At 39.3% G+C, this 16932-nt stretch overlaps 1 protein-coding gene across 1 annotated transcript in view; it reads right to left on the reverse strand.

Annotated features, from left to right (window-relative positions):
- Positions 1 to 16932, reverse strand: part of LOC124605329 (vacuolar protein sorting-associated protein 13D) — a 552708-nt gene that overhangs the window by 279523 nt on the left and 256253 nt on the right. Inside the window, exons 30-32 of the mRNA XM_047136935.1 lie at positions 15416 to 15629; positions 11215 to 11436; positions 413 to 579 (exon numbers count right to left, since the gene is read on the reverse strand). Of these exons, the coding sequence (XP_046992891.1) occupies positions 413 to 579; positions 11215 to 11436; positions 15416 to 15629 (603 nt within the window). The remainder of the gene's footprint in view (positions 1 to 412; positions 580 to 11214; positions 11437 to 15415; positions 15630 to 16932) is intronic.

The raw sequence follows: 16932 nt of genomic DNA on the forward strand, positions 1-16932 counted from the left end.
ATCATTCCCATTAAAGGCAACAATGTAAATGTCTGTATCAGCGTCAGCTTTAATCTAATTATTTTTCACAGTTCTTTGTCACATTTCTTGTTTTTCCACAGTTAATTTCATGTCATGATTCACAACATGTCCCCCCCCCCCCCCCTCAACTTGTTGAAAATCTTGTCATCACAGCACTTGGAATACCATGCCACTAGCAACACTTATTTCTTGGAAAATACCTATTTTATTTGACAATTTATATGTTATTTCTCAAGACATTTATCAATAAAAGTCCACTATAAACCTGACATATATCTTCATAACAATTGTTAGAAATGTGTAAATAATTATTTTCTATTTAGATTCTGACATTTTACATGAGATAATTAGCATTAAATATTTCATTACTCTATTAAGAATTTGTTTTTACCAGGGAATATGATCTTGATGCATCAGGACTGCTTGAGTAATAAACCAGAAGGTCCTCTACATTTTCTCCAATATTGTAAGTGAGAAGACCACGAATCAATTTGTACTGAGCCAAATCTACTGCAGCATGTACTGCTGATAATTTTCCATTAACACTCATGTCCGGTACTGCAATGAAAGAATAAAATGATCATAAAATTGTTCACTTAACAACTAGTATTCCATCAGATGCAAGAAAATGCAATTATATACACAAAGTGCTTAATGTCAACAGGCTTACAAAGTTATACTGGGAATTTAATCTATTTCTGTACAACAAAATGAAGTGCATAAAACACATGCATATGGTTTGAAGAAACATATGAGACAAATTACTTTCTCTGTGAGCAGTATGTGTGTGTTACAACAAAAATTGGCACCCATACTATGAACATTTGGGATCCCATCATTAAGGAAACAGTGGAAATATGATTATCTGAGGACTTCAATTCGGACAGTGGTTTCCAGCTGGACACTATGAGGAATCCTATCAATCGGGAAACTTTGTACTTGACCTATCTGATGTTCTTTTGTGTTTTTATGGAATGAAATCAAAAAGTATGCCTACAGAATTTGCATCAGAAGTCCATCCCTTCAAGTAACTTATGTGCAATGACTCATAAGCATACCACACATGTGTCAGCTGGGTCTTACACAGTTCAGTATTCCACCACCAGTATACAACCAAAGATGATCTTAAGCCTCTGCGCCAAAACATTGTCGCACCATGTTACTGACATCTAGCAAATCTCCCAAAATTTCTTAAAACAATGTATCCACAGGGCAAGGTTTCCATGTCATAAGTGTATTATTGCTTTTTTGTAAAATGTGAGATTACCTGGTTCAGTAAAAACTAGAAGTCTTTCTCTCTGACACTCTGCTGGTATACACTGACATGACAAAAAAAATTACATACTTCCTAATAATGTGTCGCACCTCCTTTTGCCTGGCGTAGTGCAGCAACTCGATGTGTCATGTACTCAACAAGTCACTAGAGTCTCATGCAGAAACACTGAGCCATGCTGCCTCTATAGCCATCCATTATTATGAAAGTGTTGCTGGTGCATGACTTTGCGCACAAACTGATCTCTCGATTATGTCCCATAAATGTTTGATGGGATTCATGTCTGGTGATCTGGACAGTTAAAACATTTGCTTGAATTGTCCAGAACGATCTTCAAACCAATTGTGAACAATTTTGGGCCCCTAACATAGCACACTGTCACCCATAAAAATTCCATTGTTGTTGGGGAACATGAAGTTCACGAATGGCTACATATGGTCCCCAAGTAGCAGAACACAGCCATTTCCAGTCAATTGTTCATTTGGATCAGAGGACCAGTACGTAAACACAGTCCATGCCATTATGAAGCCACCATCAGCTAGCATATTGCCTTGTTGACAACTGGGGTCCAGTGCTTTATGAGACCTGCATCACACTCAAATCCTACCATTAGCTCTTAACAACTGAAATTAGGACTGATCCAACCAGGTCACATTTTTCCAGTCATCTAGGGTCCAACTGATATGGTCACTAGCCCAGGAGAGGCACTGCACATGATATTGTGCTGTCAGAAAAGGCATTTGCATCAGGTGTCTGCTGGCCCAGCGCATTAACAACAACTTTCCCTGCACTGTCCTAACTGATATCTTTGCCGTACATTTCACATTGATTTCTACATTTATTTCACACTGTATTACTTGTGTGTTGGCACTGACAACTCTATGCAAACGCCGTTGCTCTTGGTTGTTAAGCGAAGGCCGTCAACAATGCATTGTTTGTTGTGAGAGGTAATGCCTGAAATTTGGTATTCGCAGCACATTCTAGATACTGCGGATCACTAGTGTTGAATTCCCTAACAATTTCCAAAACAGAATGTCTCATGCTTCTAGCTTGAACAACTGTTCTACATTCAAAGTCTGTTAATTCCCAAAAAGGTTCAAATGGCTCTGAGCACTATGGGACTCAACTGCTGTGGTCATCAGCCCCCTAGAACTTAGAACTACTTAAACCTAACTAACCTAAGGACATCACACACACCCATGCCCGAGGCAGGATTCGAACCTGCGACCGCAGCAGCAGCGCGGCTCGGACTGGAGCGCCTAGAACCGCACGGCCACCGCGCCTGGCGTTAATTCCCACCATGGGGCCATAATTACATCAGAAACCTTTTCACATGAATCACCTGAGTACAAACGACAGCTCCTCCAATGCTCTGCCCTTTTATACCTCGTTATTCAATACTACCGCCTTCTGTAGATGTGCATATCGCTATTCCATGACTTTTGTAACCTCTGTGTGTAATGGAATGAGTAAATACAACCACTATACTCACTGTGCAGTTAAGGAAAACAGTGGTGAAGAGACATATAAACTGGACTTGAAATGTTGCTGAGCTTTCAGACAATGTCCTGCTTCAGAGCTAATTATTATAAAACACTCATAAAGTGTGGTTGACAGCTGGGAGAAAGTAGCAAAGAGGGAACAAGACGTACTGCAGGCAATGCAACACTGCTGATATCATCCTGGTACAGACAGGTGAAGTTTTATGTGGCACACAATAAATCAAAGGAGTGGGCTCAGAAGAGTGGAGTGGAATGCAACAATGAAAGAGGGAGATTAAGGAGAGGAAAATGTGACCGTAGATTAATGGGTTAAAGTCATAAGCAGTATTAAGACAGGGATGGAGGTGAATATGGGACAGGGGCAAGTGGAGATTGAGGCCAAGAGAATTATAAGATTGAAGGATGTGTTGTAAATATAATAGCCATCTACATAATTCAGAAAATCTGTTATTGGGAGGAATGATTCAGATGGCACAGGTTGTGATGCAACAATCATTCAGGTTGAGAATATTGTGATCAGCAGCATATTCTGCCACTAGATGGTCAACTTTGTTCTTGGCCACAGTTTGGCAGTTAGTATTCATTCAGATGGACAGCTGATTGGTGGTCATGTCTGCACAAAAGGCTGCATGAATGTTACAGCAGAGTTGGTACTGGACATGACTGTTTCCACATACAGCCCTGGCAATGTAGGAAATACTCATGAAAGAACTTTAATGGAGTATATTGGGGGGATGTGTCGCATCTTTTGGATATGATGTGCAATAAACAGGTCTAGCTGGTCTGAAACACGTGTTCATGCAAGCAATGTACTTCTTGCTCTGATAATTGTCTTCAACTAACATAAAACATTTGAATGTACCTACATTCTGACACAGAGTAGGTACAAAAATGTTCCTTCAGTTACTCTGTTTCTCTGGTTCCAACGCATGTTTCTCCTTCAAGCATCTTTTGTTTCCTTACCAAAAAGTAGAAGTGTTGAGGCATCAATATGCACACACAAATAATGGTATTAAATTTCAAAGATCATTTACTTTTTTAAGTTACAAAGCTTTTAATAAAGGCCAACATAACTATTAATTATCATTCATAAATAGTTGATAACTGAGGTACACTTTACACGGTCACATATGCCTAGAGCTGAGAACTGCCACACTGCTTTCAGTTGCTGTCCACCGGTGGAAGATGCTAAAATTATTATAGAATTATGAAGACTTTCAACATAGCTGTCTTTCATACTGTAGCAAAAGCCACTATTGTAGTAGATATGCACTCTGGACCAGGCTGGAGGTCTGCTGTTCACTGCCTACTATTTGGGAAAAACCCTACAATTGTGCACTGTCGGGCAGTCCTGTGTCGATATAAGAAGCCCACATTGAAAGCCCCCTCACTAAAAGCTCTTGCCTTGGCCTCTGCAGCCATACCAAACTCTCATGATACATTTTAAAACTTCTCTCTGGCTAATTCCCTGAGCATATGCATTCTGTTACAAGTCACATTTCTACACATAAAAAGATGTAAATAACAACAGATTATGTGATTGAAATCACATGTAAGATACGTTGTCAGAGCATTTAATCAATGTATGAGGGTTGACTGAAAAGTAATGCCTCCACCTTCGTAACTCTTCAACAGTTGGCAGCAATGGTATTCCACAGAGCCTGGCTTGTTCCGTAGCCTCTTCTCTACAGCTCCAGTTGGCAGGAAGCCTTAGCGCTGAATGGCTGTGTTGTTACAGCGTAAAGTATGGAACCCTGTGCAGACGGTCAGTCAATGCGATTTAAGCAATGTGCAGTCTTTGAATTCTTGGCATCAGATGGTGTCACACCAAAGGAGATTCATCAAAGAACGAAAGATGTTGAGGTGGGAACATCTGACCTGTGTGACAAACAAAGGATTGGACATCCTGTGACAGCAACCAATGAGTTTCACACACAAAATGTTGACAGATTGATTCAGAACAATTGTCGTACGACAGAGAAACTGAAGCACAATCGGCATTTCACATGAACATGTAGTTCACATTATTGCTTTGCTTGGCTATCAGAAGATCTATGCACGATGGGTACCTAGGATGCTGACTGCTGAAATGAAAGTGCACAGACTTGAAATTTGCCAGGAACTCCTCTCACGTTACGAGAATGAAGGTGACACCTTTCTCCATTCAATTGTGACAGGAGGCGAAATGTGGATGCACCATTACGACCTGAAGACAGAACATCAGTCTATGGAATCTCGACACAAAGACTCGTCCCAGAAAAATAAATTCTATACGCAGCCCTCAGCTGGAAAAATCATGGTCACAGTGTTCTGGGATGCAGATGGTGTTACGATTTCATTGATCATGGAACAACAATAAATTCAGAGTGTTACATCACAACACTGTAAACTCTGAAACAATGGCTAAAAAGGGTCCGAAAGGAAAAGGGAAATGTTTCCCTGCAGCATGACAATGCCAAACCACACACTTCATGTGCCACCACAGCAGAACTTCAGAGACGGAATCTCACCACCGTACGGCACTCTCCATATAGTCCAGATTTAGCACCATCTGACTTACACCTGTTTCTGATAATGAAAGATGATCTGCGGGGACATCATCAGGCTTCTGATGAAGACATTGAGAGAACTGTGAGACCTTGGTTGAAGAAACAGAGTGTCGACTTCTTCTGTGACAGCTTCAGGAAGCTTGTTCATCGTTGGCAGAAATTTATCCAATTGGCCGGTGATTATGTGGAAAAGTGAATATTGGTAATTAAAGATCACATTCTAAGGATTATTTCTGCATTTGATTTATTAAAATATTGACATCCAAATCCAATTAACAAATGTGGAGGCATTACTTTTCATTCAACCCTCATACAAAACAAACCCATTCTTACAAAAGAATCTGGGTGCATTCGATGTAGCATCTAGAAAACAATTCACTATTCTGATCTTACACAGTAAGAATCAATGATGAGAGAAAATTATGAATGTTCTGCATTCATTACTGTGGCATTACAACATACATTTCTTCAAACTTTCATAAATAGAACTTTTATTTCTTTAACATTGTTATGATAACCTATCCAAGGTTTTGCTGTAACAAATAGCACAAACAATGAAACATGTCAATGTACCAACATTAAAACTGCTGTATCTGTGCATTCATGATTTTATTGACATACAAGGGTACAAAATAAAATGTGCTTCATCACTTTCTGTCATTCCTCAGTTGCTTCTAAGTTCTCGCAGAAGAAGATCCAGTGTGGGGAGTAAGCGGCTCTCACCCACATCGCGAGGACGCAGACATGAAAACCAGCCTAAGACCAACGACGCCAGTACCAGTCGCTGATCACTGGTGCCGATTCCACACACACTTGCCAACGCTGAAACCACCATTCCACGCTGTCGGTGCCAGCACTTTTCACCGGCTCTGATTACACATCCGCTCACCAACGCAGCTAGAATTCTATGCCAGGTGAGTGTGAAATAAAAACTTTATTACTCTAGTAAGAAGTGTTACAAAATACTGTGGGGTGAACTTTTACTGTGTAATTGGTATAATTATAATTGGTATTAAATGCTCACAAGAGCTGAAGTCTATAGAAGCATGGACAGTATGCAACAAGTTGGAGGGAAGTCAGAACCAGCTATGGCTATGAGAATTACTAAAGAAGGGTCGAGTTAGTAAATCTGATCAAAACTTTAAATGTTAAATTAGACACTCACTTCAAAGCCCAGAGTGAAGCTCTACATGCTCATTCCAATGCTCAGAGTTCAGCTTTAGATGCAATTTTTTTATATATATATAAAAAAAATTTTAAAAAACCTAGACTTAATAAACTCAACAAATTCTAAATTAAAGGCTCGAGGTGAGATTGTAAATAAAGGACTAGATTTAGTAAATTCTCAATTGAAGGTTCAGAATGAAACTCTACATATTCAAACAATGAATATAGGTTCGTTAAATGTCAAAGTAGATGCTCAAAGTAAAGAATGTAGTAATCTATGCGAAGGCATGGGTCCTTTAAAAACTGAATTCGATGTCAAATGTAATAATGTAGAATCAGAACCTACTGAAAACTTAGAATCTTTGGAAGACGTGTACATAGTGAATACAATAATGTTAAGAATGAATACTTTGAAACAGGGTGTAGATCAGCCTAAGGAATTAATACTGATTATTCAATCGCAAATTACAGGTGTCAGTAGTTGAGTGGATAATGTCGATGAATACTTCAAAGAGAATATATCTAACTTTGATATTATAAATGTATGTAGTTTGGAGGAACCATTTGAAAAAATTGTAGATCGAAAAGTTACTGAGAGTCTAACCTCCGGAAAAGTTTCGACTATTCCTTCTTCCAAACTTAATGATACTTGCAAGGTTACAGATGACATGTGGATAGAATTCAAGCTTATCCAAAACAAAGTAAAAAAAATGTATCATCACCTAATGTTGTGTTACCTACGGAAGTGGTGACTTTTGCAGTGGGGAGACTTTCAAATAAAATTTAACGAGAAGTACTGGTCTGCACTTGCTCAAGTGAAGTTAATATGAGATCCCTCTTTCCTGATGAAGCAGCCGTGGGTTGCGAAAGCTTGAAATTCGTGTGTGTGTTTGTTATTGTTTCTATCAACGTACCGGGAATGACAGGTGAGGTACAAGCGGCGGCAACTTTAAATTAGCGGAGGTTGAGGCCTGGTGGGTAATGGGAAGAGAGGATATATTGAAGGGCAAGTTCCCATCTATAGAGTTCTGATAGGTTGGTGTCAATGGGAAGTATCCAGGTAACCCAGACAGTGTAACACTGTGCCAAGATGTGCTGGCCGTGCACCAAGGCATGTTTAGCCACAGGGTGATCCTCATTACCAACAAACACTGTCTGCCTGTGTTCATTCATGCGAATGGACAGTTTGTTGCTGGTCATTCCCACATAGAAAGCTTCACAATGTAGGCAGATCAGTTGGTAAATCACGTGGGTGCTTTCACACGTGGCTCTGCCTTTGATCGTGTACACCTTCCGGGTTACAGGACTGGAGTAGATGGTGGTGGGATGGTGCATGGGACAAGTTTTATACCGGGGGCGGTTACAAGGGTAGGAGCCAGAGGGTAGGGAAGGTGGTTTGGGAATTTCATAGGGATGAACCAAGAGGTTACAAAGGTTAGGTGGACGGCGGAAAGACACTCTTGGTGGAGTGGGGAGGATTTCATGAAGGATGGATCTCATTTCAGGGCAGGATTTGAGGAAGTCATATCCCTGCTGGAGAGCCAGATTCAGAGTCTGATCCAGTCCCGGAAAGTATACTGTCACAAGTGGGGCACTTTTAGGGTGGTTCTGTGGGAGGTTGAACATACCTACCGAAACGGAAGGAGGAAGTGCACTCATAGGGTCAACCCAGGTGTAAGGTACAGATGCTGATCCTAGGGGAAAAGGACAGTATCGTGACAGAAGTCACACATTTAATAGGAATTCTACATCCCACTAGCATTATTATGTTTTATGTGAATTTACAAGTGTCGAGAAGAACACTTTCATTTGCCCAGAGTTCCTCTGGACTACAAATAGTCCATAATTAATGGGGCTATTATGTACTAAAGAAGCAGTACAAAGAATTAGAATAAAGAGTAAAATACTCAAGTGCCATGAACACCTGGAGTTTATGATTGGAAACCCAAAGGTTTAGGCCCCACAATTCCTAGACATAAAAGAATTGATTCCAACATTGAATGAAATACTCCCGTTTTATAATCAAAGTAAAATGAAAAAAGAAAAGCTAAATAGTAAATAAAAGGGTTATACACAGTTAATAAAAAAGTGTGGAATTATGAATTGTTATTCTATGTAATACTAATGTACATAATGAGTATGTATTAAATACATGCGTGTTTGAGCTGAGGGGAGGGATATGTAGTGCTTCAAGAATTTCCGTGTAAATTCCAGAACCACTCATCCTTCTACAGTCTCGAACAAACAATACTTTAAAAATTAAGTGTGAGAGAACGTACATACTGCACGACACATGTTTGTGTGTGCAGGCTGGTAAGGAGTCACGAGCACAAGGTAGACGCGACAGACAAACGGCATTGACAAGTGTTTGCCACTCACGCCACGGAAGCTGTATTGGAAGAGCAAGAAGTAGTCATGTAGTATTTCTTGCTGTTTTGGTGTCTGTGATTATTGTTAAAGAAAAATGAACAATTGATTATAGACATTTAATTGTACTTCATGCGTTGGACTTGCTAGAAGTAAGACATGTTCATAATTATGTAGTTGCAAAAACTATGCTAAAAATGTATTTAACCAAATCTAATGCTAGACAAATCGGTTGAATTGCAAACATTCGAATATTTATGTGAGAAGTGGTGAATTTGTTCTTTGTGGGAGCAGAAATATATCAAGGCCAAAATAAAAGTATTCTGTGAGTATCCACTTATTTCATGAGGAGAGGAGAGAGAGAGTGTCCGATAAATTCCCCTAACCAGCATTATTCTTTGGAGAAGGAGATTTTGGAGATCGATGTAGCCAGCTATCCAGAGCAGACGATCAGCTGTGCACATCAAGTAAGTCAACTGATGTGAGAGAGGTGTGGATTTTGCTTGCAATCCAAAGTCACACCGCTTCTTATCGTCACACAGCGTTAAGAGGTTGAAACATTGTGAACAGAGCAAAATGGAGTCTACTTACAATATGGCATTGTCTGACTATTTTGCAGTGTGAAAACTACTGATGAACTACTGTAAGATTTCAGTGATAAATAGTAAGTGTGTCTAATGCATAGACGATAATTCAGCTAAGTAGTTCACTTCAAAAATTTCCTGAAACATTTAAGATGTTATCTTAAATGTTTCATGGAATTTTTGTATGAAAGAATTTACTAAATCACATACTTTATCTTGTCAGAGCAATATTAATTACACATATATTGGACTACGTTCACTTTTTCAAATGAGACAATAGTAATTGCTGCTAGCACCCTCATGGATTACAAAAAGACAAATTTAATCAAGTTTCACTATCCAAACTAAGATAAGCAGTTTCAGAGAAAACAGAATAATTATAACTGCCTATTTTAAAGATTAAACTGATTGCTGCCTTCTGTAAAAGTAGTTCCAAATAAATAAATATGTCAGTAGCGTGGAAGGACTCCAATCATGCAATATTAGTTGGAGACAACTTTAACAAAGATAGGCTGGGATTATACGGATTCATTTAAGGTGCTGTGGACAGAATGTCTTGTCAAGAAGTTCTGAACATGTTTTCCAGAAACATGTCTGGAGTAGCTAGTTCAACAACTCACATGCAATGTAAATATTTTATAACTTGTAGTTACAAAAAAGCATGCCAGTGGTAGTGGTCATGTGTGCATGAAGTGTGCCTGCTTGTGAGAATGTATGTTGTTTTCCTTTGCTGAAGAAGGCTTTGGATGAAAGCTATAATGTGTAACAGTCTTTTTGTATGCCTGTCTTCAACTCAATGAGTCATCTCTCTCTTAATGTTGATTAGTTGGTAACTCTTTTTTCCAACCAATAGTTCTATTTTACTGTGTTCCATTCCATTTTATGTGAATTTCCTGATGATGCTGCTGTTCCCAATGTTTTCCAGAAACTTAACAATCCAAATGTATGGCAATGAGTCAGAGGCTTTTCTGCAGTCAATCCAGGACATATATAGATTTGTTTTCCAGCATTTGCAGTTTTCCAGAACCATTTTGTCAATCAGGAGTTGGTTTTTTGTACCCCTACTGAATGATAAGATGTTAGTGAAACTGTTAAGACGGGAGGGGGACTGACCTCCATAAGATATAAATCAAGTGCTATGACACGACTGGTTTGTTTAGAAAATCAAGTGCTATGACAATACTATGATTTGTATCTTCTGAGGGTTAGTCTACCTGTCATCTTTACAGTTTCACTAATATCTTATCATTTAGTGACATTTTGAATGTTGCACTGCTGGAGGTGACTGTCGCAAAAACATACAACATATCAAACCGATATCTTGGCTGAAACTTAACTGAAGGGCTATTGACAGGTTGATGTGTTAATGCTCAAGTATGTTTCAAGCTACTTCCAAAAATTTCAACATACCTATCAGTGTAAGTATCCCCCCCCCCCCCCCCCAAAAAAAAAAAAAAAAAAAAAATCACACTCGTTTCTCCTGTCTGCTTATGATTAATAAATGTTTTCTTTCTTATTTCATGTCAAACAGTTCAATTTATTACAGTTCAACACTGATATCGATCTAACAGAAACTACCCTTCCTCTTCTTTTTATGAAGATCAGTCTTGGAGAAATTGTTAGACACTTTTTCCTCTTTCTACTGCATGCATGCAATGGCATTCTTCCATTTTTTCCTTCAACATCCACATATTTGCAAGCAGCTGCAAATACAAGATACAGTGACACAAATAGTTATAAATAGAACCTACTCCACAAATGCTTCTGATAGTTGAGGTTCCGATCAACCTGCAGGTGCAGTTGACATTTCTCTTGTAAAAGTGATGGCCCTGCTCGCATGACATAAGCTGACATTCCCAACATGAGGCTGCCTGCAGGAGGAGACTGGTCATCCAAACACATCACTTTCCATTGTCCAGGATACAGGTCCATGTTCATCAGTTCAACTTCCATTACATCCAGTAAACACATTTCTGCAAACACAGATATCCAATGTTACAAAATTTTATTACATTAACAACAAAAAGGAAAAATTTACTTATAGCTGAAACAGTAAGGACTGCTGCAGGCTGACATACATACAGCACTGGTCCTCTTAAACATTTGCTTCATCTTGAAAAATGGGAAGAAGATTAATGTTTAACATATATTTGACAAGCACATTGTTAAAGACTGAGCAAAAGCTCAGGTTAGGGAAGGATAAGGAAGGAAATCAGGCATTCCCCTTTCAAAGAAACCACCCAGGCGTTAGCCTGAAGCGATTTAGGAAAATCATGGAAAACCTAAATCAAGACGGCTGAACATGGGTTTGACCGCCATCCTCCCGAATGCGAGTCCAGTGTGCTAACCACTGTGCCACCTCACTCAGTGGGAGGTGCAGTATATGTAGTAAGCATTGCATAGTAACAGTATCTTGCGGAGGGAGTAGAAGTGGTTCTCGGATGCCTGAGCCATGGTGAGGTGTTTCTGCAGTCATGAAAGGAGGGGTGGGGTTCAGAGAACACGATTTGTATGGCTAGGACACTGCGAGTGGGGAGAGGGTGGGGGGAATTCCTTGGCTTGGACAGCATTTAGGGAACAGTTTTAAGGTTTTAGCCATGGAAAGGAATACTTTTCTAAATTGTTGCAGTTAGATGGAGTAGGAGTCCATTGTGGGAGAGATGATGTTAGAAAATGGGAAATGATATGGAAAATGGAAGAGTGAAAATATTAGGTGGTTATTAGGGGAACTGAGTTTGAGGAGTGAAAAGGATGGAAATAATTGAGCTGGGAGCAACAGGGTGGTTTTGTGAGTTGGTATATTTGACCACATGTTAGTTATCAATATCTTTCAACACCCATCCTACTCATAATGAACCCCTCCCCCTCATCAACCCCACACAGAACACCAAGACTATCTAGCTGACCTCTTCAATTAACCACATCCTCCGAAACAACCTCCCAACACCCCACCAACACCAGAACCCAAGAAATCCAAAAACAATGTTGTTAAACTTTCCAACAAAAACTTCAATCCCACAGAGGATTGTTGTATCCGAAGGCTTCAACTTCAGCCTCATACCCAAGTTTAATCACACTGGACTTGTTAAAGACCTACTTCCCCCCCTGCCAACCCCTACAGTGGAGATACTTAGGCCTCAAATCAATGCCAATGTAATGACAATATTGAACCCTTGCCCATCCAACATTGACCCTCCTACCTAACCACCCCTGCAACACCTTCCTTTAATTCCTTACTTCCAGCTTGGCCTCACCATCCTTCCCCAGGACACTTCCTAAGAACACCAACCATTGAACAGGAGAACAGAGATCCTGACCTAATCATCCTTCCTCCAGACACAGGCTACACCACTGTTGTGATGAGTCACACCGAATACCTGACAGAAGGCATCTGTCAACTGTGACTACTCCACCTACAAGCTCTACCATAGTGATCCCATCCCAGAAGTCCATCATAGCCTCCAATCCCTACCAAAATCTACAGGCCCTTCCCAGAACCTTTCCCCTGAATCCATTTCTCTCTTCAACCCAACAACACCACACACACGCACACACCTTCTACATGCTCCCCAACATCCACAAATTCAACAGTCCTTGATCATCCACTGTAGCTGGCTATTGTGCTACCATTGAAATAATTTCGATCCTTGTTGACCAACACCTCCAACCAACTGGCCAAATCTAGGTGATGTGTCGCAATCATTTTGGTTTAACCACAATCCAGTCCAGTGACATCGCTAGTAGGTGATTGGTGGATACATGTCACGTGGTGAAGTTTTCTCCCCCCCCCCCCCCCCCCCCCCCCAATTAAGCAGCACGCTATGGCGGGGAGGGGGGGGGTTGCTGAATGAGGTGCAACCGGAGACTGATGCTGGCAGTGGTTCTGTGGGATATGTGAACATTTCGTGCCAGATGAATGAAATGCTTTTTTTTTTGGTGAGATGGAGTTTGCACACATCCTTGTGATGTGCGGAAAATTCTGTAGCAGCTTTGGACAATAGTTAATATGGTGAGCTGCGACAATGAACTGTGGGGAACAGCGCTGGCATTGCAAATCACTATAAATGTTATACATTGCATTCAGTTGCTGCCACTGAATTTTGAATTGGTGTCCTTCTGGACATTCCAAGGTTCTAATTGATAGAGTTGTCTCACCTTATGGCTGGTTAAAATCGTCAAGGGTATATATCTTTGCTAAGTTTTGATTTTCAGAAGGAAGCTGTTTTGGCAGCATGGACATATTTAGCCAACAAATTTCAATTTGTAAAAATAATTATTAGACCATTCTGGTTCCCTGTGTCAAAGTCCAATGGGCACATTTCAGCCAATAATAATTGCATGTATGGAAATGTATGTCATTTCAGTTAACTAATTTCACTTCTCTGTTTGTTGCCAAAGCCTGATAATACTCTGTGCATTGGTTCCCATGGTAGCACAACATTGTTTGTAATTGCAAGCAGCCTGATGCGGGTTTGATCTCTCTTGTCCAGGCGATGAAATGGTCCATTTTCTGGCTGCAGTTCGGTAATGGTGGTAACTTAGTTTCCCAGGATTAAAATTTCTAAAGAGAAAGGTATGAGCCCGCTCGTAACTGCTAAAATGAATCTAATGTAAACAGTTGTGACTTGACGCTCATTGGAGGCAATTTGTTGTTATGATGGATTTGCATAGTCACATTTTGCTGTTGGCAGACGCTTGCATGAGCACTGTGTGTCGTTGTATATGGCGCATTTCCTTTGCAATTTAAGTTATTTTCATTTATTTCTCTTGTTTATGTTTTATTGTTGAAGTATTATTCTGCAGTAGCGAGATACAGTAATATGCTTTGTTAGAGTATCAGTTCTTATCAGTCAAAATTACAAAAATTTAACTGAAAACTGAAGCAATGATAAATTCCCGAAATTCTAAAAAATTCCTGGGTTTTTTCCCAGATCTCCTGGTTGTTCCGGGTCGTATACACCCTGATAAATGGAAATCAAGCTTTACTTTAACCTCGTACAGTTTTGGGATGGCTTCACATTAGCGAAGGTGCTAAATTTCAGGCAAAATCTTTTATTAGCTGTAACTCCGTAACTAAACATTTGTGGACCTACGTTTATCTGAACTTTTTTCTTTAGTTTTACTTGTAGAATAACATATTAAAATATTTGCATGTCTTCGTGAATCACCTTGTAGAAACAGGCAGGCAAGTATTCATACTGCCGTCTCATTCTGTTCTCCCACCCCCCATTCTCGAATGGTAACATTCCCTCCCATCCCCCCCCCCCCTTTATTCAGTCAGTATCTTGTGTATTGATCCATACATAAGTCATCAACAAATTCTTTAATTGTCAATGTAAAGGACCTGTTGTTGTTGTTGTTGTGGTCTTCAGTCCTGAGACTGGTTTGATGCAGCTCTCCATGCTACTCTATCCTGTGCAAGCTTCTTCATCTCCCAGTACCTACTGCAACCTACATCCTTCTGAATCTGCTTAGTGTATTCATCTCTTGGTCTCCCTCTACGATTAAGGACCTATGAGTACCATAAAATATGAAACTGATCTTCATGCCACAACATATATCACACACATTGTGTACAACAGGACAGAAACATTCTTGATAAGATGATTGCAATTTAAGTCTTCACATCATCTCAAAGTTTCGCTCTACAAGGGTTTTATTGTGTCACGTATATTTAATTAACCCAGCAATCGGAGATTTACTTTTATGACATACCATGACAATCCAACAGAGCAAAATGCTTATTCTGCTTGCATATATAATAAACGTCTTTCTTTTCTCCTCCTCTTTTCACAGTATGTTTGACTCAACTGCAAAATTTTTCAGCTTTTTTTTTTTTTGTACTAAAAAGATCAGTATGGACTAACAATTTTGTAAAAGAAAGTTAAGCATCCAAAACTATCTTAAACACCAGTCACAACAACAAACAGATTTATTAAATAAGGAACTGACCTGGTGGTGATGCATCTGGTGATATTTCCTGTCGAGAAGGTACTCTTATAGTCCCAGGTGACCCATACATCTTAAAACTGTTGCTCACGGTAAGCCTGCCCAAATCTGCTACTAGGATGTCTGATGAGAGTGAACTGACTGGCAGCATGATAACTGGAGAGCCTGCATGCAATTCCAGAAGCATGCGTGGTGCATGTGTCAATGATTTCGGTATCTAAAAGAAATTAAAAGCGTCTCAGCAACAGCTTGGAATGAATAACACATCTAATGTTTTGTATGAAGTGTTTGAATCTATGGATAACAAAAAGTAATTAAATACAACTAAAATGTCTCAGGAATGACAGACCATTACCATTACTACTACTACTACTACTACTAATACTACTACTACTACATCATCATCATCATCTTCTTCTTCTTCCTCTTCTTCAGCTCATGTATTAGGAACCTCTCCTGGTTATTATTTCCAATACTGTATGCTCTTGTACAGCCTTTCAGTTTTGTATGATAAGTCTTTTCTTGTGTTGTATTATTCATTTTTATTTATTGGTAATGAAGACTATCATTCACTTTCACATCTGGGTGTGGTGACAGCAACAGACTCATAGGATATAATTAATGTCCTCTTTGTTTCTTAACTTTTAAAATTGCTCCACATATTAAATGTATTGTTCACTTTCTGTTCAGAGTCCTGGCTATAACCTACATTATTTCAAATCTCAGATATCATAACTTTTACTTGTTCTATTATGTCATTGTTAACCATTATCTATGATCTTTTTGCCTCTTGTGTTACAATGTGCACTGACTGTTTCTTGGATGAAACTTTTATGATCTATTACTGCAGTGCAAACGTAAATGGAGGTGGGATTCATTGCCAGCAAACAAAATTATTGTCTGCCTGTAGAAGTGATCTGAGCATTGTATCTGTTTGGATTCCTTTATAAAATTTATTCTTCCACCTTATGAATTGGTGTTGACACAAAAGTCAAAAAGGACTCGTACTTGCAGTATCAAATTAGACTTGGAATGGAAGACTTACACACATAGCTAGCAAAGTTGACAACAGAAATGCTCTAAGAAATAGAGTGCTAACAAACTAAGTAATTCAAACACAAAAATATTTTATAACAGTATTCCACAGAAAAATTTAATAATTTCTCTCATAGTGTGAACCCTCCAACATTTTTGTATTTAAATTCATGAATTTATTTACTGATAGTCACAAATTGAGCATCCATCTCTATTATACCATGTGCATCTTTCCTTCATCGGAGAAAATGGACAGTTGGTATCATATCAATCAGACATATCACATAAAAACTGCCAACACCATATATACACATATCAAGCACATCAAAATCACCACCAATCACTGAATTTCCTACTCTTTTCTCGTTTATTATTGCAAGCTGGAAGCTTCAGAAGTGGTAAGTACATGCAATTTATCATCACTATTATAACTGAATGTTCTGTTAATTGGCTTCCCTTCTTCCAATTGCTTGTTCTCCCTTACA

This window comes from Schistocerca americana, chromosome 3, assembly GCF_021461395.2.
Source record: "Schistocerca americana isolate TAMUIC-IGC-003095 chromosome 3, iqSchAmer2.1, whole genome shotgun sequence".
NCBI lineage: Eukaryota > Metazoa > Arthropoda > Insecta > Orthoptera > Acrididae > Schistocerca > Schistocerca americana.